Source organism: Chionomys nivalis, chromosome 1 (assembly GCF_950005125.1).
Source record: "Chionomys nivalis chromosome 1, mChiNiv1.1, whole genome shotgun sequence".
NCBI lineage: Eukaryota > Metazoa > Chordata > Mammalia > Rodentia > Cricetidae > Chionomys > Chionomys nivalis.
Genome location: NC_080086.1, coordinates 164,973,053 through 164,996,122, shown reverse-complemented (window position 1 = coordinate 164,996,122; position 23,070 = coordinate 164,973,053). Strand labels below are relative to the sequence as shown.

Genomic DNA, 23,070 nt, shown 5'->3' with positions numbered 1-23,070 from the left:
CATGGTCCTCCTGCCTCAGCCTCTGGAATGCCAGGATTACAGGTGTGTGCCACTGTACCTGGCTGGATTTTTCTCTAAGAGTCTCTTTCTTGAGTCTTGAAGCTGGTAGCTCTTCCTTCACCATGAATAGGAGCCATGCCCTCAAAGCAGTGTGGCAGGTCCTGGACTAACATGCTTAGGGCAGGATTGCAGCAGCCAGAACAATACCCTATGGGCTCTAGCTGACAAGATTAGTTTGTTCACACTACTTTGTTTGCTTTCTGTATCTTTTTCTATAGCTCCCCTACTAGTGAAGTCTTTTATACAAAACTGACAACAGAAATTTCAGTCTATCTACAGACTGGATTTCATCAGCATTTCCGTGTTTGTGGTCCCAGGACCCTACCCAGGATTCCACGTCTTTCTTAGTTGCTGGGTTCCCCTGTGTTCTGAATTGTTTGGCTTTCTTGAGTTGCCAGGGAGTTTCATCTTCTTGGGTTTCCAAAACAACCCCTAGAGTTTGCCCTATTCTCCTTTCAAGGTGGAATCAACTTTGCTCTTCTAGTTTGCACCTTTAACCCCTAACACCCTTTTCCATCTGCTGTATCTGCTTAGAGGGGGCAGCAGCTGGGCCAGTGGGCAGCAGTAACGCCAGACAGGGCACCACGGCCGCGAGCGGGGACGATTCTGTCAGCTCAGCTGAGTGGAATGCTGTTGACTGAAGTCCCTGGAAAACCACACTAGGAGTTCTCAGCAGGCACTCAAAAGGAACACAAGGTCACCTCAGCACGCGTAACCACGTTTGACACACTATAACGCAACTGTGTTGCAAAGGAATGAACCAAACGCTTCGACGCCAATTCGTAGCATTTATTGACATTTCCATTTAAAATGCTAAGAAAGCTGTAAAAATTGTAAACATGGGAACCAAACACTGCATAAATTATTTCCAAACTCTACAGCACATTAGAAAACAGTGCAGCTAATTGAAGGGTAGAAACGTGACTGACAAATAGGGGGGCGGGCTCAATCGCCAAATCACACACCCATACTGAGATCTGAGTGCCCAGTTGAGATCAGCAAACCGTGATTGTCAAGTTGCAGTCTTGATGCCACAGGTGGCCCAATTTGCTCTGCAGTTTTGTATATTAGCACTCATCTGCTAGCGCCGACCTCAACCAAGCTGGAGGCAAACCGGACCCCCGGCAGCCAGGCAGAGCAAGCTTCCCTGCTAAGGCTAGCTCCCATCTCTGCTCCTCTCTACTCTACAGCGAGCTCTGCAAAGAGGGGAGCAAAACTTAGAGCCTTTCTATAATTGTTTCTGAACCAACTCCCTGATAGGCTCAGAATGACCGAATTAAGTATCAGAAACCTTGGCTCCTTTGGCACCTCCTGCTTCTTTTCCTACCACAGGGGAAACCCTACGATCCCCAAGCCGCATCATGAGTACTTGGTATCTGGCCGGTGTGAGAAAGGACTCAGTGAGGCTCCAAGTAAATCAGTGAAGTGGCCCTGAAGCAGAGAAACCCATAGGAGGGAAGCAAAACAGGAGCCTGGATGTGACCTTCCCTGCGGGACACCGACCTGGGAGGAGCATCCTGGCTGGTTCCTAACCAATTCGTGTTCCAAAGGCATTTGCTATTCCTTTTCTACACTTCAATGCTGCTGTGTGTTCTTAAGATAATTGTCCAGTGTCCTGTTACACACACCGGGCGTGAATTAACACTGTACCACGACGGTTCAGTTTTCAAGTCTTTTTAACGTGGACAAAAGAATTCTAGCTTAAACACCCACAGTCACCACCCTCTTCCAGCCCCCTCCCCTTCAAAACAAACCACCTGAAATGTGCACCTCTCTTGTTTACTAGGTGACGCTCAGAAGCCTATGTGTTTCATGAGAATGTTAAAACAGAGGCCCACAGAAACCCTCTCACCTGTTCCGGGATTGCCTGTAATGGGCTGGACTAAATGGCAAAGCTCCAGGGACTGTCCCATTCAGACGTGTTTGTGCCCACGGGCGAAGCGGACTTCCTCCTACTCCTGCTTGGACCAGATGTGGAGGAGCAGGCTCTGCCGACAAGCTCTGGAGCCTCGCTTTGGAGGTAGAAATGGCAGGGCAAAAACTCCACAAGCAGTGAACTTAGTAAAGACAGGAGCATCCGGCCCTGTGCCCAGAACCTTGATCCAACATTCACCCAAGTGTCTAATTCATTCCCACCTAAGAATCCAGGGTGAAGGGGTCAAAACAGGCCTAACGAATGATTAACTCATGAAGTCCTCCCAAAACAGACTAGTGTCTGAGGACTGGCTTGGTGTCTAGAGCACTCACCAAGACCTGAAACTGCAGTAAACATTGTAGACAAGAAAACAGGGGATTGCCGGTTTCAGCCGGAAGCCTTCCAGGCATATGAGACCTGTGCGCTTTGGGTCACAGGCCTCATGTGTTCAAAAATTCCGCTTGGCAAAAACCCAACTGCTTAAAAGTCATTGTGCCATCAAAATCAACACACGCTCTGAAATGAAATAAAAATTGGAGGAAAACATGGTGGTGTAAAGAAGCCAGATGTACTTATCCACAACCTGCTAAAGACCATAGAGGGCCATGGAGATCCGCTACAAGTTAAGGGTCAACACCACTGACTTACTTTCGACCAGACATCAGCAGTTCTTGTACTCTGATCTCCCTTCCCCCACAGCTCTTCCTAGCTAGGCAGAGCCTCACCAGCCTGGCCATTTGCTTGCTGCCTCATTGGACAGGTTTCCTCACACTGCTTCCTCTTCTCAAACAGTGCAGTTAAGGACTGAGTGTTCACACTATCTCAGCTCAAGAGCGAGTTCACTTTCAGTGACAGAGTAAGTACCCAATTTTCTTTCTTCCTTCCTTCCTTTTATTTTTTTGAGGCAGGGTTTCTCTGTAGCTTTGGAGCCTGTCCTGGAACTCACTCTGTAGACCAGGCTAGCCTCGAACTCACAGAGATCGACCTGTCTCTGCTTCCCAAGTGCTGGGATTAAAGGCGTGCGCCACCACCTGGCTTCGAGTACCCAATTTTTAAACCTTTTCCCAGGACAACTGTGGGATTTACCCCCTGCCATCCCATTACTGGCTTGAGTAACATCAAAGTGGCTTCTGCAGTTGGCTTCTCCCCTAAGATCTCATCAACCCCAAACATGTGACTTCGATGACTTCTAAATACCCAACACACCTGTGTCCTTTGCGCTCTATGGATATCTAACCCACGTTGCTTATCTGGAGCGTCCAGCTTTTATAACCGTCTGCACTATCCAGATTAGAGTCTCAGCTCTCTCAGAAGACAGGGATCATGTCTGTTGACCTACATAGTGTCAGAAACTGCGGAAAGTCAGGAGCAAAACAAGGATGCTTCGGAGGGACCTTTGGAGCCAACAGAGAAAGTGGTCACTCTGAAGCACACCAGCAGTGAGAGGGGTCACGCTGGGCTCTCAGTGTGGATCTGACTGGGTTCACATGAACCCAGATACTGGCAGATCACAGCATAACACATCATCCACGCCAGAACATTCACAGAGATGACATCTTCCATATCCACAGTGACGGAGGCTCCCTCCTCAAGGGGCGTTTGCAGGCAGAATCGCACTAGATCCCGAGAAGCAGATCCTATGAGGTGTGTGTGTGGGGGGGAGGCGACATGGTCTTGGTGATAACAAGAATGACATTCCGAAGGAACCAACACAAGGGATTAGTAACAAAGGAGACTTCCAAAAAGCACGTCTCCAAGCACGCTGTCCTAAAATGCCGTCTCAGACTTGCAGCAAGTTTGTGTTTCTCAACAGAACTTGTAAAATTAGGAGCAAAGGACAGACATTAAACTTAACTTTTATTTTGGGGTGCTTTAATATGTGGAACACCAAAATTACCCACGTTGAACAGGACGACTGTCTTCAGGGGAGCACACTGGACGAGTGACCGGACACCCGTTGGGCCTGGCATATCCCACAGCAGTTCAAGTGTGGTAAACCTGCCGCGGCAGGTGTTTAGGGGGAAGGAGTATAAACTGAGTGTGCTTTCCATAACCAACAACCGAGCGTGGGAGCTCCCAAAAGGCCAGCGTGACAAACTGCACCCCACCTTTGGTTGTGACACCCGTTGAAAGGTGTATCTGCTCTAAGAATAAAAACACAGGTAGAATCCCTTTATTGTAATTTCAAAGGCATCGAAATTGCTGTTGTCACCACATCCTCTGACACCGAGGCTTATTTTGGCAGTGTACAAAGGAGATGATCATTCTTAGGACGCTCAATGTCCAAAACACTCATGATGCTGGGTGAGAAAGGGCCATTTATTCTGTGTTGTAGGGTCTGAATTTCTCACAAGGTGTCATCATAAAATTCTGCCTGGATACTTGAGACATGTATTTTTGAGTGGCTTGGGAAGAGGATCTTCCAGCATGGGTAGAGTAGATACTAAACCAGGATTAGCAAATAAACCCAGAACAGGGTCTCCTCCTCCAAGCTCTGTAGACTGCGGGCCACCTGAAGATGAGTTGTGGGTCCCCTCCTGCATGTTTTCTCATCTAAAGTGTGCAGATAAGCACTGACTGTACCAACTGTGTGTCCTGAGATTGACTAAGAAGGGCAGAAATAATTCTGCCACCAAGCACACGGTCTGGGAGCTTGTTCAAGCTGTTCTCGTGTTCTTAAACCTTGCCCAGACACACAGGTTCTGATTAGGCCAACCCTCCCCACCCCAAACTTGACCCCATTATCTGTTGTTCAATCAAGAGGCTCGGGGTGGGACTCCCGTTAGTCTGCAATGTCCCGGAGTCTCACTCGGGCACCAGTAATACAAAATGCCATTGAGAATAATGTCAGAGGCTGAGTGACCTGACTTCAGGAGTGACCTGTGAGATGACCTCTCTCTGACCCAGTGTAAGACAGTTTTTGGACAAAGAAATAATAGCAAAATCAGAAATGGGGGAGCTTCCATTTCCTTTGTAGTCTCAAAACCCTGTATTTCTTCGGTCATTATGGAGGCCAATAGGAACATAAGCCCACTTCCAGGCTGGAGCTCAGGGAACCTGACTAATAAGGGTAGACTCAGGACAATCGGGCCATCCCGAGAATCACTGAAAACAATGTCTGCTTCCGTAAGACTTCTCATTCAAACATAATCTGTGAGCAAACTGTAAGCAAGCTGCCAAGACCTGGCAGCGAGGACACCCAACAGTCTCGTTCTGTAGGATGGACGAGATGTGCCGCCATGTCACCAAGGGCTGGCGAGCCCAACGAATAAACAGCAAATACAACTAAGACCGGAAATCTAAACTCTGATATGTATTTTGAATAACCAAATAAATATTAAGCTTCCCCCTTCCCAACGCAGTTCCTTTTTCCTTTTCTTCCCCCCACCCCCAGAACACAACGAAACCGCCAACATACTCTCCTACTGCAAAAGCCACAGTTGAATCTCACAGACAGAAAGGTGAAGGGCCTCGGAGCTGTAGCACCAGAAGAAGGAGAAAGAACACAGGCGATGGCTTTGTTTGGAATCACCAGGCTCCACAACCTGTTACCAGGTTTCTCACCAGTAGCGTCTTAGATTACCAAACAGTCTCAGGGTGTCTTGTTGCTAACATTGCTATTAAATAAGTTCCCGTGGAGGAAAAGAGGGACCAAGCTGTGACTAAAATGTCTTGAAATCTCTCTTCTCAGGAAGCAGAGCAGCGTGTGTGTTGGACGTGCCGGTCAGACTCCCATGGGAACACTGCCCCCTCCATCCATAACCAAACCTATATGTTTTAATCTTTTGCCTTTGAAAAAAGAGACTAACACATTTTTGTTAGTTTAGGTCTGGGTTTTGGTTTCTCTCTCTCTCTCTTTGTGTGTGTGTGTGTGTGTGTGTGTGTGTGTGTGTGTGTGTGTGTGTGTGTGTGAAGAGCTTGCTCTTGGCCCAAAGTACACACATCTTGACTGAATCCAAGTGGCCACCAAATTGCTAACTCGGCGAAGAACCAGGAGTTGTCTTTCTGGTGTCTTCTATAATTGCAACTTCTTTCATTCCTCGGGCGGCTTGCCCGGAGATGCTGCTTCCGACTCTTACAAACACCCACTCAGTTGATTTCCTTTTGGTCTTGCTTCCACAGGAAGCAGATACTTGGCAAACCTGCAAGGGAGGCCGATCAGCTGTGGAAGTTCTGTACCGAGCCCTGTTTCTGGGAGAGCCGCAGGAGCTCCTCGCGGATCGCTTTGATGAGGGAGGCGGAGGAATGGCCAGGCTGGAGGTCCTCTGTGGAGCTGGTAGGATAACCCAGCCCGGGGCCCTGAAGCCCTCGGTGGGCGAGGTTCCCGGGAGGAGCTGAGGGCTCCCTGCCCGAAGTCCTTGGCACCTGAAACAGCGGTGAAGAAGAATACTCTTGATGTCCGAGCATGTGGGCCTGAAAGACATGGTAAATGTTATTACACTTTGCCTGCGGAAACAAGAGAAGAAGCAAATTGACACTGGTCCAGGGATGCCAAGCAGTCCTCCCATCTCCCACCAACTCCCTCCGCTCTCCAGTGGTCCAGGGATGCCAAGCAGCCCTCCCATCTCCCACCAACTCCCTCCGCTCTCCAGTGGTCCAGGGATGCCAAGCTGTCCTCCCATCTCCCACCAACTCCCTCCGCTCTCCAGCGTGATCCCTGCCACCCAAGTCCCTGTGTGCTGGGTGTGCAGTGAGTGGGTACAGACAGGAGCTGCTCCAGGGCTTCTAGGGGAGAACAGAGAAAGACTAGGAGCTGGAAAGGAAAAGTGGGGGAAATCTACACAGGGTGACATCCCAGAGTGGAGGCAGCTAAGGAGCCACTGGCAAAGGGCATGATGAGAATCCATGCCTCTGTTCTGGCGCCCAGAGAGTATGCATAAGAACATACTGGGACCTCAAGGCTAAGGCCAACCACCAGGTCATTTCCCATCTCTTCTGGTTTTGAGTCAGTGTTCTTATCCTTCTGCCCTATCACTTTCTGACCTTCACTCCTCAACTGCTGAGATCACAGACAAGTCCCTCATACCCGCCCTCCTTAGCCAACAGTTATCTGTCATGCACTCTTAGAACCTTTTTAAAACGTAGGCTATTTTTACTAGAAGACATTTAGTTTTTCTGATACGGCAGACTACTGATGGATTTGGAATTATTTTGTTAAGAACGATTATATTTTTTCAGTGACTATTTTTCTTTTTTTGCAGTTAAAAGAAGGATCTCAGATTAGTGAACTCAATCACTGTACAGTTCAGTATGCTAAATCACAGGTCAGTGCACTAAATTATAGGTCAATCAGTATCCATATTTTTACTAAATCAGTGTGCAGGCCGGTACACTAAGTCAGTGTTCTAAATGCGGGGCAAACACGGCCTCCTGGCCCTGACTATTTCCACATCTCACTTCCCCACACCGTGATGAGAGGTACTTCCAAGTAAACATTGCTGGACCTAGCAGAAAGCCCACAGTACTTCATGACATGAAGCCAAGCACATAACGACAGAAAGTTGTCAATACACTTTAAGCAAACGCCTGAGACTATTAAGTCTAGTAAAAGCCTTTTAGTGGAAAACCATACTCTTAGAGTTAAGCTTCCTTTCACCAAATAAAAGCTTCTTTTTTTTTTTTTTTTTCGGTTTTTCGAGACAGGGTTTCTCTGTGGTTTTGGAGCCTGTCCTGGAACTAGCTCTTGTAGACCAGGCTGGTCTCGAACTCACAGAGATCCGCCTGCCTCTGCCTCCCAAGTGCTGGGATTAAAGGCGTGCGCCACCACCGCCCGGCCAAATAAAAGCTTCTGATTGGCTGGGCAGTGGTAGTGCACGCTGTTAGTCCCAGCAGGGTAGCCATGGCCACACAGTGAAACCCTGTCTCAAACAAACAAACAAACAAACAAACTTCTACCTATGAGAGGAATTTAACATGGCCACCAAGAAGGTAACAGTAATGAGATTAAAACAAAGGCATGTTCAGGTTTGTATTCTCAAAATCAGTTTGCTTATGCCAAGATAGAAAATTCTTTAAAAAAAAATAGCTATTTTCTTTATTTGTGTTTATGTGTCTCTGTGTGTGCATGCACATGTCAGTGTGTGTGTGTATGCATGTGTGTGTGTGTGTGTCGCTGTGTTCCTAGTGAGGCCAGAAGAGGGCATCAGATCCATTGGAGCCAGAGTATGTCCAGCTGGAGAGCCACTGGACATGGGTTCTGGTCCTCCTGATTGAACAGCAAATGCTCTTAACCACTGATGAGATCTCCAGACCCACAAAATTCTCAAGAAAATAAGAAAAGTCCTGGCAGAGATTAATGGTGCTCACGCTGAGTAGCTAGAAACCGAAAGGATGGTGGATGCCTTGAAATGTCCCAAGTCAGGCACTTAATGCAAAACCATCCCAGATGCTGGTCAAGGTGGGAGTGCCTTCAGCACTGTGGGGGTACAGAAAAGGCAAGAGTGTGAAAAGCTACAGTGACCACACCAGAGAAGTAGTCTGGATTTTATTCAGATCCACAACTTGAAACCTGAAACCTGTCTCAAGGAAAATCACAGCCGAGCTACATGTGGAAGGGAGTTTACCAAACTGCAAGCCCAACCAAGGTAAGGCAAGAGGAGTGAAGAGGTGGGAGCCTCGGTTAGCACGGCGTTTAAAAACAGAGCGACCGTGTGAGCCCCAGTGGATGTCCAAGCCCCAGGTACTCACGGCTTCTCTTCGCCCTGCTTCCTCCTCCCCGTACACAGGCCAGCCTGGTCCCCCGTACTGGCCGCCTCTGCCAGGAGGAATTTCCACCGGCTGAGCCCCGATTCTGCTTGCGATTCCCACCTGCGTCAGGTGCTGGATCTGGGAGCCTGGAAGGAACACAGCAGAGACCAGGTCAGCGTGCACAGCACATCAAAGGGCAGCTGCCGAGCACACCTTCAGCTCTGTCCATGGGCTTCTTCGAGGAGAGGGAAAGGCAGGTGTTTTTCAAACCCTGTGCTGATCTCAAACATCTCCAGAAGGGTCATTTCCTAAGAAAGCAGGCGGGAGGGCGGCTTTCCTTCCCCCTCCACATGATGCTGACACAAGGCTCCTAACTCACCGCCGGCGCCATCAGATGTCTGGGGATGAGGAATCACAGAAGGTGACTGGAAAGGGGCAAAGTGTTTTGAGGCTATAAAGCTCAAGCCTGGCACCTTCCTGCTTGTAACGTTGAGATTCACAAGGACCTGAATACTTGATGTGCTTTTTTTTTCCTTAAAAAGCAGGTGATAAAATTACTTCAATCCAGAACACTGAACTTACACTGTCTGGTTCCGACAACAGCCACAGCACATGCAACCCTGCTCTCTAGCTTACGGGCAAGAGGCGGTGAAGGCAAGGCCAAGCTCACTAACTCCTCACACCCAGACATCAGCTTGGGTGTGTACACAAGCCGAGTCTCTCTCTCTCTTTCTCTCTCTCTCTCTCTGTGTCTCTCTCATCAGTATCTGGCACACAGAAACACCCTTATAATACAATCAAGCAAGAAAAGAAAATCTTTATTGTATTTTCTGGTGGCGCGAAGGACCGAGTCCAGGATCTTGTATCTGCTAGGCAAGTGCTCTACCAGTCAGTGAGCTACATCCCAGCTCCTACAACCCGAGCGCTGTGAAATACAGCACACAGTTTAAACACTCCTAGGATCGTCGAGTTTATCCATGGCACAGAAGCTCTCTGGGGGAACTTGGGGTAACGCGGCCTCTCCATTTGGCCCATTATCGTGCTGTCCAGTTACCCTCAGCTAACAGACTACATTTTAAACTCTTTAATGGTTCTATTTGGACATACGGCAATAACTGATGATCAGGGGAAAAAAGTCTGGGTCTCAGCCAGGGCAATGAGTTCCACATGAGCCCCGGTCTGCAGACACAAAGACTGCCGCCCGCCGCACGAGAAAATCATCCACCAACGCCGGCACTGGCGGCTCCACAGACGCGGGCTGAGCTCATCTTTAGAGGTTATAGATGTGACCCACGAAGGGATTACAACGTACCTTTTGTGTTAAAACACACAGTGGCTAAAATCCTAACGTAGTTCTGACTTTGAATATTGCTTTGATCCCTTAACAAAACAGTGCAGGCTTCCAGCCGACTGGGCTTAGAGCCTGGCAGATCCCCACGACTGACAAGCCCTTGTCCTCCATTGTCCTCCAGAGAGGGGCTCTTGTCCCTGCTGGGCATCAGTTCCTCGCGTCTTCAGTCAGCAGGGAGGGTTATTTCAAGAAACAGGAGATACAAGGCAGATCAAGTGTCAAACATGTAGGAGGCAATGGGAAGGTCTTAAATCATTTCAACCCTTTCTTGATCTCTTTAAATAGCTGCACAACGCCATATATGGCGGCACACAGTTATAATCCGGGCACTCAGGAGGCAGAGGCAGGTGGATCTCTGTGAGTTTGAGGCCAGCCTGGTCTATATGGTGAGTTCCAAGACAGTCAGACCAACGTAATGAGAAACAAGTAAGATGACTAAGTAGCTGCACGATTTACTCACTGGGTACCCAAAATGGTATCTTCCTGCTCTGAATAATGACGGGCTAAACATCTTGGCACATGCCATTTTCCCCTCAATATTTTGGATTTGGGAGCAGGGAGACTGTGTATTCCAAGAAAAACAAAACAAAACCCTCAAAAGCTCATGAGTCCTACCTCCAAACTGATCCCCAAAGCCCTCACGACATGATTCTGCTTCCTGCGACCCAGCCTCCCCACACTCCTGCCACCTTGCCTTCCCCACCAAGATGAGCCCTCCAAACGAGGCAAAAACAAGTTGCTTCCGACTAGCAATGAGAACAGTGACTAACACGGCTACCAGCGTCTGCAATCCAGCAGAACACCAACAACGCAGCTGACGTGTGACCACGTCAAGCGCTGCTCAGATACTTGTCACCTGTTACACACTCCCAACAACCTAGGGGCTCAGCACCAGATGAAAAAGTTGGACGTAAATTTAATCTCCACATTATTTGTTTTGTTTGTTTATCGAGACAGGGTTTCTCTGTGTAGTCCTGGCTGTCCTGGAACTCACTCTGTAGACCAGGCTGGCCTTGAACTCAGAGATCCTCCTGCGTTTGCCATCCGCATGCTGGGATTAAAGGCATGTGCCACCAATGAAAGTCACATTTTTATGAATATAATTTCATGGCTATTTTTATCAAGTTTAATCTATACTTCTCTAGTTATTTTTGAAACCAGGCTATCTTCTTAGTTCTTTCATATGGCAAACACACACAAACACATGCATGCACGCACACACGTTAGCACGCCGCACACACATATACACACCCCTACACTTTCGTGAATTATTTCTTCCTGTTCTCTGCTTATGTCTTCTGAGGTTCCCTACTTGTCATTTTGTTTTGTTCTGTCTTGTTTGTTTTTTGAGACAGGGTTTCTCTGTGTAACAGCCCTGGCTGTCCTGGAACTCGCTTTGTAGACCAGGCTGGCCTCAAACTCACTGAGATTCTGAGATTCACCAACCTCTACCTCCTGAGTGCGGGAATTAAAGGTGTGCGCCACCACCGCCTGGCCTTGTCAAGTTTTAGAATCAATCCTCTACAATGAGCCTCTTTCTCATAATCTCTTACAGATTTTCATTATTTTTCTTTTGCTTATGTTTTGAGACAAGGTCTCTATGTAGCTTTGGTTGTCCTGGAACTCATCTGTAAACCAGACTGGTCTTTAACTAACAGAGATCTGCCTGCTTCTGACTTCCAAGGGCTAGAATTAAAGGTGTAGGATATCACACCCGGCTTCTGGTAATTTTTAAAAACATACATTTGAAGCCGGGCGGTGGTGGCGCACGCCTTTAATCCCAGCACTTGGGAGGCAGAGGCAAGCGGATCTCTGTGAGTTCGAGGCCAGCCTGGTCTACAAGAGCTAGTTCCAGGACAGGCTCCAAAGCCACAGAGAAACCCTGTCTCGAAAAACCAAAAAAAAAAAAAAAAAAAACAAACAAAAAAGAAACATACATTTGATAGTTTGTTGTTGTTAAGAAAAGGTCTCATGTAGCCCAGGCTAGCCTTGAATCCATTACTCAGTCAAGAATGACTGTGAATTGCTCTTCCTACCTCCACCTTCCTAGTGCTGAGACAACATATGTGTACCAACATCCGTGGTTACATAGTATTGAGGAATGGCCTTGTGTACGCCAGGGAGGTATATTTTCTACAATTAGAAAGTATTTCTAGGAGCTGAAGATGGCTCAGCAGTTAAGAGCACTCATGCAGAGAACCTGGGTTCAGTTCCTAGTACACACAAAGTGGCTCCCATCCCTTTGTAATTCCAAGTTCGCAAGACCCAACACCCTCTTCTGGCCTCCTCAGTCACTGCACAAATGTCCACAGACAGATACACAGAAAAAACACTCATGCACACAAAATAAAAATAAATAAATTCTTCCAATAGATAGCAACATTTTCCGTTATATACATTTACACAGTTTCTAGCTGAGCGGTGATGGCGCACACCTTTAATTGCAGCACTTGGAAGGCAGAGGCAGGAGGATCTCTGTTAGTTCGGGACCAGCCTGGTCTTCAGAGCTAGTACTAGAACAGCCAGGGTGGTTATACAGAGAGACCATGTCTTAGAAAAAAAATTGCATAATTTCATCTTGTTAGAAATTATCAGAAGACAGATTGTAGTTGAACATTTGACACAACTTCTAAGTTCATGCTTTTTTTTTTTGAAAAACTAAAAATTAATGCATGCTGCCATGATGATAATGGACTAAACCTCTGAACCATAAGCCATCCCCCATTAAATGTTTTCCTTTATAAGAAAACACCACACCATGGCCATGGTGTCTCTTCACAGCAATAGAACTTTGACTAAGACATTTAGCAATCATTGAAAATTTTGGAAATGTCTAAACTACTATCTTGATGACATCATAGAAGTGTATATGTATTCTGTAGAGAGAAACTTCAGTCTGGCTTCCCAGAGGAGGGAGAGGGAAGGACCAGGGAGGGCAACAGAGTGAATAGGCTTAAAACACACCAAGGTGACTTTGCAAAATATATAAGCAACAAGACGAGACTGGGAAGGGCCGTGATCTCAAGCAGCACAGACGCTGGAAACAGGATGCATTCACAAACAGCCCTCAGAGCACTGGCTCTTCACGAGTTGGAAAGCTATAAAAGTGATTTAGGGGAGCAAAAGTCTGAAGCCCGGGTGAACTGCTATAGTAAACCCCACTGCTTGTCCATGAACAGCAGTGTGCTCCCACTGAAACCCTAAAGGGTATCACAATTGTTCTGCTAACACCTCTGACAGGCCAATCAAAGGAGCAGATCATAAAGTATAGTTGTAGGGTACCGGAGATTGCTCAGAAAATGAAGGTCCTTGGTGCATAATCCTGACCACCTGAGATAGAGTCCCAGCATCTATTTAAAAACACCAGATGGGGAAGCACACATCTGTAATCCCAGCATTCTCAGGGAGAGACAAGAGCTTGGGGGCCAGCTGGCTTGGCTGCAAGCGTCCTACTATGCAGAGAAGCAAGTTCAGTCACTGTACCCACCTGTGGTGCCGCCAACAGGCCGAGGCCGGGCCACGGACGGCATCTCCTCAGAGTAGATCCCTCGGGCAGCAAATGGAGTGTCAGCTGATGACTGTGGGGGTTCAGGGGGGACCAACTCTGAGGACGGCAGCAACCCTGGGCCGAAGCTCGGTCTGCTGGGAGAGCACACCGTGCATCAATACCCCTTACCTGACTCTGGAATTTTAAGCTAGCGCCCTCTACAGGGATTAAGATGGCTTCATGTAATTCTCTCCTCCACTAGAATATAGGACATTCTCTATTAGTTCAGGGCCCTACCTCAGTACTAAGTCTGCAAGACTGCCATGAAAGGAAAGGAGAGAGGAGGAAAGGAGAGGAGAAGGGAGGGAAAAGATGGGTAGAGGAGAGGAGGATTGGAAGGAAGGGAAGGGTAGAGGACAGGGGAGGCGTGACTGGAGCCTCACTTTCACTCTGGCTTCCCATGCTGCACCCCAGGAAGATGCAACTCAGACATGAGCTGTTTGATGCTTGCTTTTGGGATTTTGTTTTCAAAAGAAAAACTCCACAGGCAACCTCGCTTTTCCATCAAGACTGAAAACCAGTTTAAGAAGAAGTGTTCTCAAACTTTTAAAGTTCTGAACCACTTTAAACTTAGGGGGACAAAAAAACATTGCTGAGGGTTCCTAAGAGCTTTTATGTGGACTCCATCCATAAATGTTAACTTGATTGTGAGTTAAAACTAAGAACATTTAAGAACACTTACTTTAAAAGTCTATTAAAAACACAAGCCTATTACGTGCTTGTGAACCAAACCATCCGCCCAACCACTCACCTCCCAATTAGTGGAGTAGTGCCTGAGATTCGACTCAAACGCCCTTCACAGAGGACCTCTAGATTCTCATGCATGCTTTCATTATCTAGAGAATACTCTATTCGTTTCTGTAATCAAACCCATGTAGGGAAGCACTTACATATTCAACACAGTGTATCATCCCTGTATAAATGGGGGGATTAAGTTTAACATGTCTAGACCAACATGAATACTGTTTTTTGTACAATGTGAAGTCAACATGTTAAGCTAGGGATACTTCCCCCTTCCAAAAGTGGGCAACACAGCTGAAGTTTCTAAAAATACAAGTTATGTAGATGCACATATACATTTGTATTCCAATAAAAGCCCAGTGATAGCAGCTTAACTGTAGATATTTTTTTTAAAAGTGAAAATCAAATTTCTCCCAAACAGCAGTTTCCCATGTATGCGATATGTCATCTGACGTGTGTTACTTTAGGAGTTTCCCATATATGTGATATGTCATCTGATGTGTGTTACTTTAGGAGTTTCCCATGTATGTGATATGTCATCTGATATGTGTTACTTTAGGAGGATCTGCCCTTACAGAGGATGTTCTTAGAGAAGGAAAGGGGACCCCAACCATCTACCAGGAAATACTCCAACCATCTTGATTCCACACCAAAACTCAGTGGAATCTACCACAGGACTCTGGAGGAACTTCCCACACTCTGTTCCATTAAAATCCACTGCTCTGTCTTATGACAACCATCATTTGGGGAATGCAAATTATAAAGAGTCTATGGATAGGGACACTCCTAATTTCACAATAGAAAAAAAACCCTTTGAGTTCATCCAGAAAAGCCTGTAGGTGCTCAGACACTGTCAAACTCACAAGTGTAGATAGGAGGTAACAAAGCCTAATTTTCACTTGAGTAGGAGGACAGATTCCTCTTCCTGGACATGTCTATTACTATCTTATTTTAAAAAATTTGTTGCTGGGCAGTGGTGGTAAAAGCCTTTAATCCCGGGACTCAGGAGGCAGAGGCAGGCGGATCTCTGTGAGTTCGAGGACAGCCTGGTCTACAAGAGCTAGTTCCAGGACAGGCTCCAAAGCTACAGAGAAACCCTGTCTCGAAAACAAAACCAAAACCAAATTGGTTAGGTTTATTTAATTTCATGTGCATGAGTATTTTGCCTACATGCATGTATGTGTGGCATGTGCAAACCTTGGAGGCCAGAAGAGGGCACTGGGTCCCCGACACTGGAGTTACAGGTGGTTGTCAGTCACTATGTGGGTGCTGGGGACCAAACTCTGATCCTTTGCAAGAACAATAGGTGCTCTTAACTGTTGGGCTTAACTCTCCAGCCCCCTCATTACCTGATTAATTACCTTTTAAAATGTTTTCCAATACCTGATTTTAAAAATAACTTCTTGCTCACAAATATTTTCAACTCGGGTGAGCTGGGCAGGCTCAGAGCTCACTGCCAAAATCTCTCTCCTCTAGGTTTTATTTGCTGAAACTCTCGGCAAAAAACGATGTTGTTTCATTAAACGTTGTATCTATTCAAACAGCATTTGCCCTCTTGTCCTCTTTGAAGGAGGATATTTCATGGCTTGGTTTTTAACATGCTAAGTCACCCTTATGTTGCTAACCAGTCCAAATTGGTTGTAATATGATATCCTTTTCATGTATTGCTTCATGTTTGTAAATATCTGGTCTCATATTCTTTCTACCTTTGTTCGTGAGTAAAATGGTCCTCAATGTTTCCATTTTTACAAGGTCCTTGTTTTTCTTAATCATCCTTTTCTGGATCTCAAGTCCCTTCCCCATCTCTCATACAGTGGCAGAACTTAAATTCCAGCATTGTGTGTGTGTGTGTACGTGTGTAGCTATGTGTGACCGAGTGCTATGGCACATGTGAGATCAGAAGGCAGCTTGCTGGAGTCAGTTCTCTTCCTCCTACCGTGTGGGTCCCCGTGACTGAAATCAGGTAGGCAAGTTTGGTGGCAAGCACCTTTATCCACTGAGCCATCTTGCCTGCCCAAGTTCTAACATTTGTGCAATAAGCATTTTGGCCACTGAACAACTTCCCAAATTCCAACAGTTTACTCTTCTGGTTAGATCAAGAAAATACACAACCTAGAGTTTGATAACTGTTCAAATTAACTAAAAAATATGTTTGTAAAACTGAAAAAAAAAATCAGCCTGCATGAGAAAGCCATGATAGGATTTCTTCTGGAAAGCTTACCTTGGTAATGGGCCTGATGGGGGAGTCATTCCATAGTCTTCATATCTCTAGGGGAAATGGAAAAGAACACAAAAATAAATATTAATACTCATAAAATGATGATATTAAGCTTACAAACTTAGGTCAACTTTCATGAATATTATTATTGTTATGTTGTCATTGAGGAGTGTTTCACTATGCTGCCTTAAGCTAGCCCGGACCTTAGTATATAGAGCAGGCTAGTCCCAAACTCAAGAGATCTGCCTGTCTCTTCCTCCTGAGTGCTGGGATTAAGGGAGTGAGTACACTGACATACCTAGCAAGGACTGTTTTTGCTTTGTCTGTTGTTGACTTTTGCTTTGAGATAGGGTCTCTACACAGCCCTGGCTGTGTTGGAACTCACTATGTAGACCAGGCTAGCCTCAAACTCACAGAAATCCACTTCCCTCTACCATCTGACCACTAGGATTAAAGGTTTGCGCTTCAGCGCCAGGGAAGAACTGTTTTCTTATCATAGCTTAGCATGCAACCGGGGTCCTCCACCAGAAAGCAGTAATGCGAGTTTTTCAATTGATTGACTTATTTATAATTTTATTTTATACTTTATGTGTAAGGGCGTTTCACCTGCATGAACATCTGTGCAGTACATGTATGCCGTGTCGGCAGGGCCAGAAGGCGGCACTGGGTCCCCTAGAACTGCTGTGAGCCACCATATATAATTGACAGACTGACTGAGCACACTCTGACTGCTTTCTTGACCATGTTTAAGTCTTTTAACTTCATGCCACCCCATTTGACATATCTTGGAATTATTCTGCGTGCTATTGGAGCCAATTTTTAGAGCCAAAAATGTAAAACTGGGAGACTAAGGCTGCTACGACATTAAAGGCTTCCGACGGAAAAGGAATGCTTTCATTTCTTCTGTAAAAACTGAGCAAATGGATAGGTGCTGAGAAGTCCCATCTGGATGGGTGAGTGTGTGCTATCCTGGGGCGCACTGTCCCGGTAGAGAGCACAAACGCCCCCCCCCCCCCAGCTCCTGCTGCAAGGCTTTCTTTCCTACACACCCGCCCCCCACCCCCACCCCCAAGCCTGCCTTGTCTGCAAGGTCCTTAGCTGTGGAACAGTTTCCTGCCCTTTCACTAAGGCTACCAACCCAGAGCAGTGAGGGCCTGACTAGAGGGCAGGCCTCAAGGTCCCCGCCAGGGAAAGCGGGCCCCCGCTGCTGGGGCTGCAGTCTCTGCTGTGATCTCCTGGACCTGCTCTGCCTGCGCCCTACTTCCCTTTGTCCCTGGCTCATTGGGGCATCCAGGAGTTCCTGTGTAGGTGCCGAGAAGTTTCATCGGGACGGGTGAGTGTGTGCTATCCTGGGGCGGACGGTCCCGGTAGAGAGCACAAACGCCCCTACACTAAGGCTACCCAACCAGAGCAGTGAGTGCCTGCCTAGCGGGCAGGCCTCAGCAACCCCCGAAAGGGAGTGCAGGCACCTCCAGCTTGTACTGCAGTGTCGCCTGTGTTCTAATCGACCCCGCCCGACCCCTTGCATTCGGCCTTCTTTACGCGGGTCATTGGAATACCACGCATCCATGTTTTGGTGTTGAGGAGTTCATCTGGAAGGGAACGGTTCCTGCCCCTACACTGAGGAGATACACCTAGAGAGTTAGTCACAGCAAAGACTGGTCCAAGACATCAGGCCTCTCCTGGCTCCATTTGAAGGAAAAGATGGGCAGGCGCCAATGCAAGAATTCCCCCAACAACTTGAAAGGCAACGTGACATCACCAGGATCCAGGAATACCGAAATGAGAAGTGTACACCCTAATCCAGAAGAATTAGAAGAATTCGACTCAAAAGTGAATTTTATGAAAATAATAGAGGACCTTAAACAGGAGGTGAAAAACTGCCACAACCAATTAGAGATTACAAACAAAAAGGTAGAGGAAATGAATAAATCTCTCAAAGATACCCAAGAAAACCAAGAGAAACAAGAAAAAGTAATCAAACAGGTAAGGGAAACGGTTCAAGACTTGAAGAATGAAGTGGAAGTAATAAAGAAAACACAAACCGAGGGAAGGATGGAGATGGAAAATTTGAATAAACGAACAGGAACTACAGAGACAAGTACCACCAACAGATTACAAGAGATAGAAGAAAGAATCTCAGACACTGAAGATACCATAGAGAAAATAAACACTCTCATCAAAGAAAACAGCATAACCAACAAATTCTCATCACAAAACATTCAGGAAATCTGGGACACAATAAAAAGACCAAACCTAAGAATAATAGGGATAGAAGAAGGAGAAGAAGTACAGCTCAATGGTCCAGAAAATATATTTAATAAAATTATAGAAGAAAACTTTCCCAACCTTAAGAAAGATATTCCTTTGAAGGTCCAAGAAGCATACAGAACACCAAATCGACTGGATCAAAAAAAAACATCTCCTCGTCATATAATAATCAAAACACAAAACATACAGAATAAAGAAAGAATATTAAGAGCTGCAAAGGAAAAAGGTCAAGTTACCTATAAAGGTAAACCTATCAGACTTACACCTGATTTCTCTATGGAAACCATGAAAGCCAGAAGGTCCTGGATAGATATACTGCAGAAACTACGAGACCATGGATGCAAGCCCAGACTACTATACCCAGCCAAGCTTTCATTCACTATAAATGGAGAAAACAAAATTTTCCAGGATAAAAACAAATTTAAACAATACGTAGCCACAAATCCAGCCCTTCAGAAAGTAATTGAAGGAAAATCACAAACCAAGGAGTCCAACAATGCCCACAATAACTCAGACATCTAATGACCCTTCACCAGCACAACTTGAAGAAGGGAAACACACAAACTCTACTACCAAAAGAAGGAAAGAAAGAAAGAAAGGAAAAATGACCGGAGTTAACAACCACTGGTCATTAATATCACTTAATATCAATGGACTCAACTCACCTATAAAGAGGCACAGGCTAAGAGATTGGATACGAAAACAGGATCCAACATTCTGTTGCTTACAAGAAACACACCTCAACCACAAAGACAGACATCTACTCAAAGTAAAGGGCTGGGAAAAGGTTTATCAAGCAAATGGACCTAAGAAACAAGCAGGTGTGGCCATACTAATTTCTAAGAAAGTTGACTTCAAACTAAAATCAATCAAAAGAGATGGAGATGGACATTTTTTACTCATAACAGGAACAATTCACCAGGATGAAGTCTCAATCCTGAATATCTATGCCCCTAATATAAAAGCACCCACTTATGTAAAAGAAACGTTACTAAAACTCAAGGCAGTCATCAAACCACACACACTAATAGTAGGAGATTTCAACACTCCTCTCTCACCAATGGACAGGTCAATCAGACAGAAACCTAACAGAGAAATAAGAGGATTAAGGGAGGTAATGAATCAAATGGACTTAACAGACATCTATAGAACATTCCACTCAAATAAGAAAGAATATACCTTCTTCTCTGCAGCTCATGGAACCTTCTCGAAAATAGACCACATACTCGGTAACAAAGCAAACTTACACAGTTACAAAAAAATATCGGTAACCACCTGTGTCTTATCAGATCACCATGGATTAAAGTTAGAATTCAACAACAATGCTATCCCCAGAAAGCCTATGAACTCATGGAAATTGGACAGTCAACTACTGAACCACACCTGGATCAAGGAAGAAATAAAGAAAGAAATTAAAGTCTTTCTTGAATTCAATGAAAACGAAGACTCAACATACTCAAACCTATGGGACACTATGAAAGCAGTGCTAAGAGGAAAGTTCATAGCATTAAGTGCCCACATAAAGAAAACGGAGAAAGCACACATTGGAGACCTAATAGCCCACCTTAAAGCTTTAGAAAGAAAAGAAGCAGACTCACCTAGGAGAAGTAGAAGACTGGAAATAATCAAATTGAGGGCTGAAATCAACAAAATAGAAACACAGAAAACAATCCAAAGAATCAATGAAACAAAAAGCTGGTTCTTGGAGAAAATCAATAAGATTGATAAACCCCTATCCAAACTAATCAAACGGCGGAGAGAGAATACGCAAATTAACAAAATCAGAAACGAAAAGGGAGACATAACCACAGACACAGACGAAATTCAGAGAATCATTAGATCTTACTACAAAAACCTGTATGCCACAAAATTGGAAAATGTAAAAGAAATGGACACTTTTTTAGATAAGTACCATATACCAAAGTTAAACCAGGACCAGGTGAACAATCTAAATAGACCTGTTAGTCGCGAAGAATTAGAAGTTGTTATAAAAAACCTTCCCACCAAAAAAAGCCCAGGTCCAGACGGCTTTAATGCAGAATTCTACCAGAACTTCCAAGAAGACCTAATACCTATACTCCTTAATGTATTTCACAATATTGAAACAGAGAAGTCATTGCCAAATTCCTTTTATGAAGCTGAAGTTACTCTGATACCAAAACCACACAAAGACACAACCAAGAAAGAGAACTACAGGCCAATCTCACTCATGAACATCGACGCAAAAATACTCAATAAAATACTGGCAAACCGAATCCAAGAACACATTAGAAAAATTATCCATTATGATCAAGTAGGCTTCATCCCAGAGATGCAGGGCTGGTTCAACATACGAAAATCTATCAATGTAATCCATCATATAAATAATCTGAAAGAAAAAAACCATATGATCATTTCATTAGATGCGGAAAAAGCATTTGACAAAATTCAACATCCCTTTATGATAAAGGTCTTAGAGAGATTAGGAATACAAGGGTCGTTCCTAAATATAATAAAAGCAATTTATAGCAAGCCGTCAGCTAACATCAAATTAAATGGAGAGAAACTCAAAGCTATTCCACTAAAATCAGGAACACGACAAGGTTGTCCACTCTCTCCATACCTCTTTAATATAGTGCTTGAAATTCTAGCAATAGCAATAAGACAACATAAGGGGATCAAAGGGATTCAAATCGGAAAGGAAGAAGTTAAACTTTCATTATTTGCAGACGATATGATAGTGTACATAAGCGACCCCAAAAACTCCAGCAAAGAACTCCTTCAGCTGATAAACACCTTTAGTAGCGTTGCAGGATACAAGATCAATTCCAAAAAATCAGTTGCCCTCCTATACACAAAGGATAAGGAAGCAGAGATGGAAATCAGAGAAGCATCACCCTTCACGATAGCCACAAATAGCATAAAATATCTTGGGGTAACCCTAACCAAGGAAGTAAAGGATCTATTTGACAAGAACTTTAAGTCAATGAAGAAAGAAATTGAGGAGGATACCAGAAAATGGAAGGATCTCCCTTGCTCTTGGATAGGGAGGATCAACATAGTAAAAATGGCAATTCTACCAAGGGCAATTTATAGATTCAATGCAATCCCCATTAAAATCCCATCAAAATTCTTCACAGATCTTGAGAGGACAATAATCAACTTTATATGGAGAAACAAAAAACCCAGGATAGCCAAAACAATCTTATATAATAAAGGATCGTCTGGAGGCATTACCATCCCTGACCTCAAACTCTATTACAGAGCCTCAGTATTGAAAACAGCTTGGTATTGGTATAAAAACAGAGAAGTTGATCAATGGAACCGAGTAGAAGACCCTGATTTCAACCCACAAACTTATGAACACCTAATTTTTGATAAAGGAGCTAAAAGTATTCAATGGAAAAAAGAGAGCATCTTCAACAAATGGTGCTGGCAGAACTGGTTGTCAACGTGTAGAAGAATGAAAATAGATCCATATCTATCACCATGCACAAAACTCAAGTCCAAATGGATTAAAGACCTCAATATTAGTCTGAACACACTGAACCTGATAGAAGAAAAAGTTGGAAGTACTCTACAACATATGGGTACAGGAGATCACTTCCTACGTTTATCCCCAGCAGCACAGACATTAAGGGCAACATTGAATAAATGGGACCTCCTGAAACTGAGTAGCTTCTGTAAAGCAAAGGACACTGTCACTAAGACAAAAAGGCAACCCACTGACTGGGAGAAGATCTTCACCAACCCTGCAACAGACAAAGGTCTGATCACCAAAATATATAAAGAACTCAAGAAACTAAACTTTAAAATGCTAATGAACCCAATAAAAAAATGGGGCACTGATCTGAACAGAGAATTCTCAACAGAAGAAATTCAAATGGCCAAAAGACACCTAAGGTCATGCTCAACCTCCTTAGCGATAAGGGAAATGCAAATTAAAACAACTTTGAGATACCATCTTACACCTGTCAGAATGGCTAAAATCAAGAACACCAATGATAGCCTTTGCTGGAGAGGTTGTGGAGAACGAGGCACACTCATTCATTGCTGGTGGGAATGCAAACTTGTGCAACCACTTTGGAAATCAGTGTGGCGATTTCTCAGGAAATTTGGGATCAACCTACCCCAAGATCCAGTAATACCACTATTGGGAATATACCCAAGAGATGCCACATCAAATGACAAAAGTATCTGTTCAACTATGTTCATAGCAGCATTGTTTGTAATAGCCAAAACCTGGAAACAACCTAGATGCCCTTCAATGGAGGAATGGATAAAGAAAGTGTGGAATATAT

At 44.9% G+C, this 23,070-nt stretch overlaps 1 protein-coding gene across 2 annotated transcripts in view; it reads right to left on the bottom strand.

Annotated features, from left to right (window-relative positions):
• Nucleotides 1-874: 874 nt before the first annotated feature.
• The window catches only part of Kiaa1549 (KIAA1549 ortholog), a 137,175-nt gene continuing 114,979 nt past the window's right edge, over nucleotides 875-23,070 (bottom strand). Inside the window, exons 17-20 of one of the 2 annotated variants that reach the window (XM_057768903.1) lie at nucleotides 16,523-16,569; nucleotides 13,501-13,655; nucleotides 8,663-8,808; nucleotides 875-6,388 (exon numbers count right to left, since the gene is read on the bottom strand). In XM_057768903.1, the coding sequence (XP_057624886.1) occupies nucleotides 6,134-6,388; nucleotides 8,663-8,808; nucleotides 13,501-13,655; nucleotides 16,523-16,569 (603 nt within the window). In that variant the 3' untranslated portion in view covers nucleotides 875-6,133. The remainder of the gene's footprint in view (nucleotides 6,389-8,662; nucleotides 8,809-13,500; nucleotides 13,656-16,522; nucleotides 16,570-23,070) is intronic. The other variant, XM_057768911.1, reaches the window with a different exon arrangement.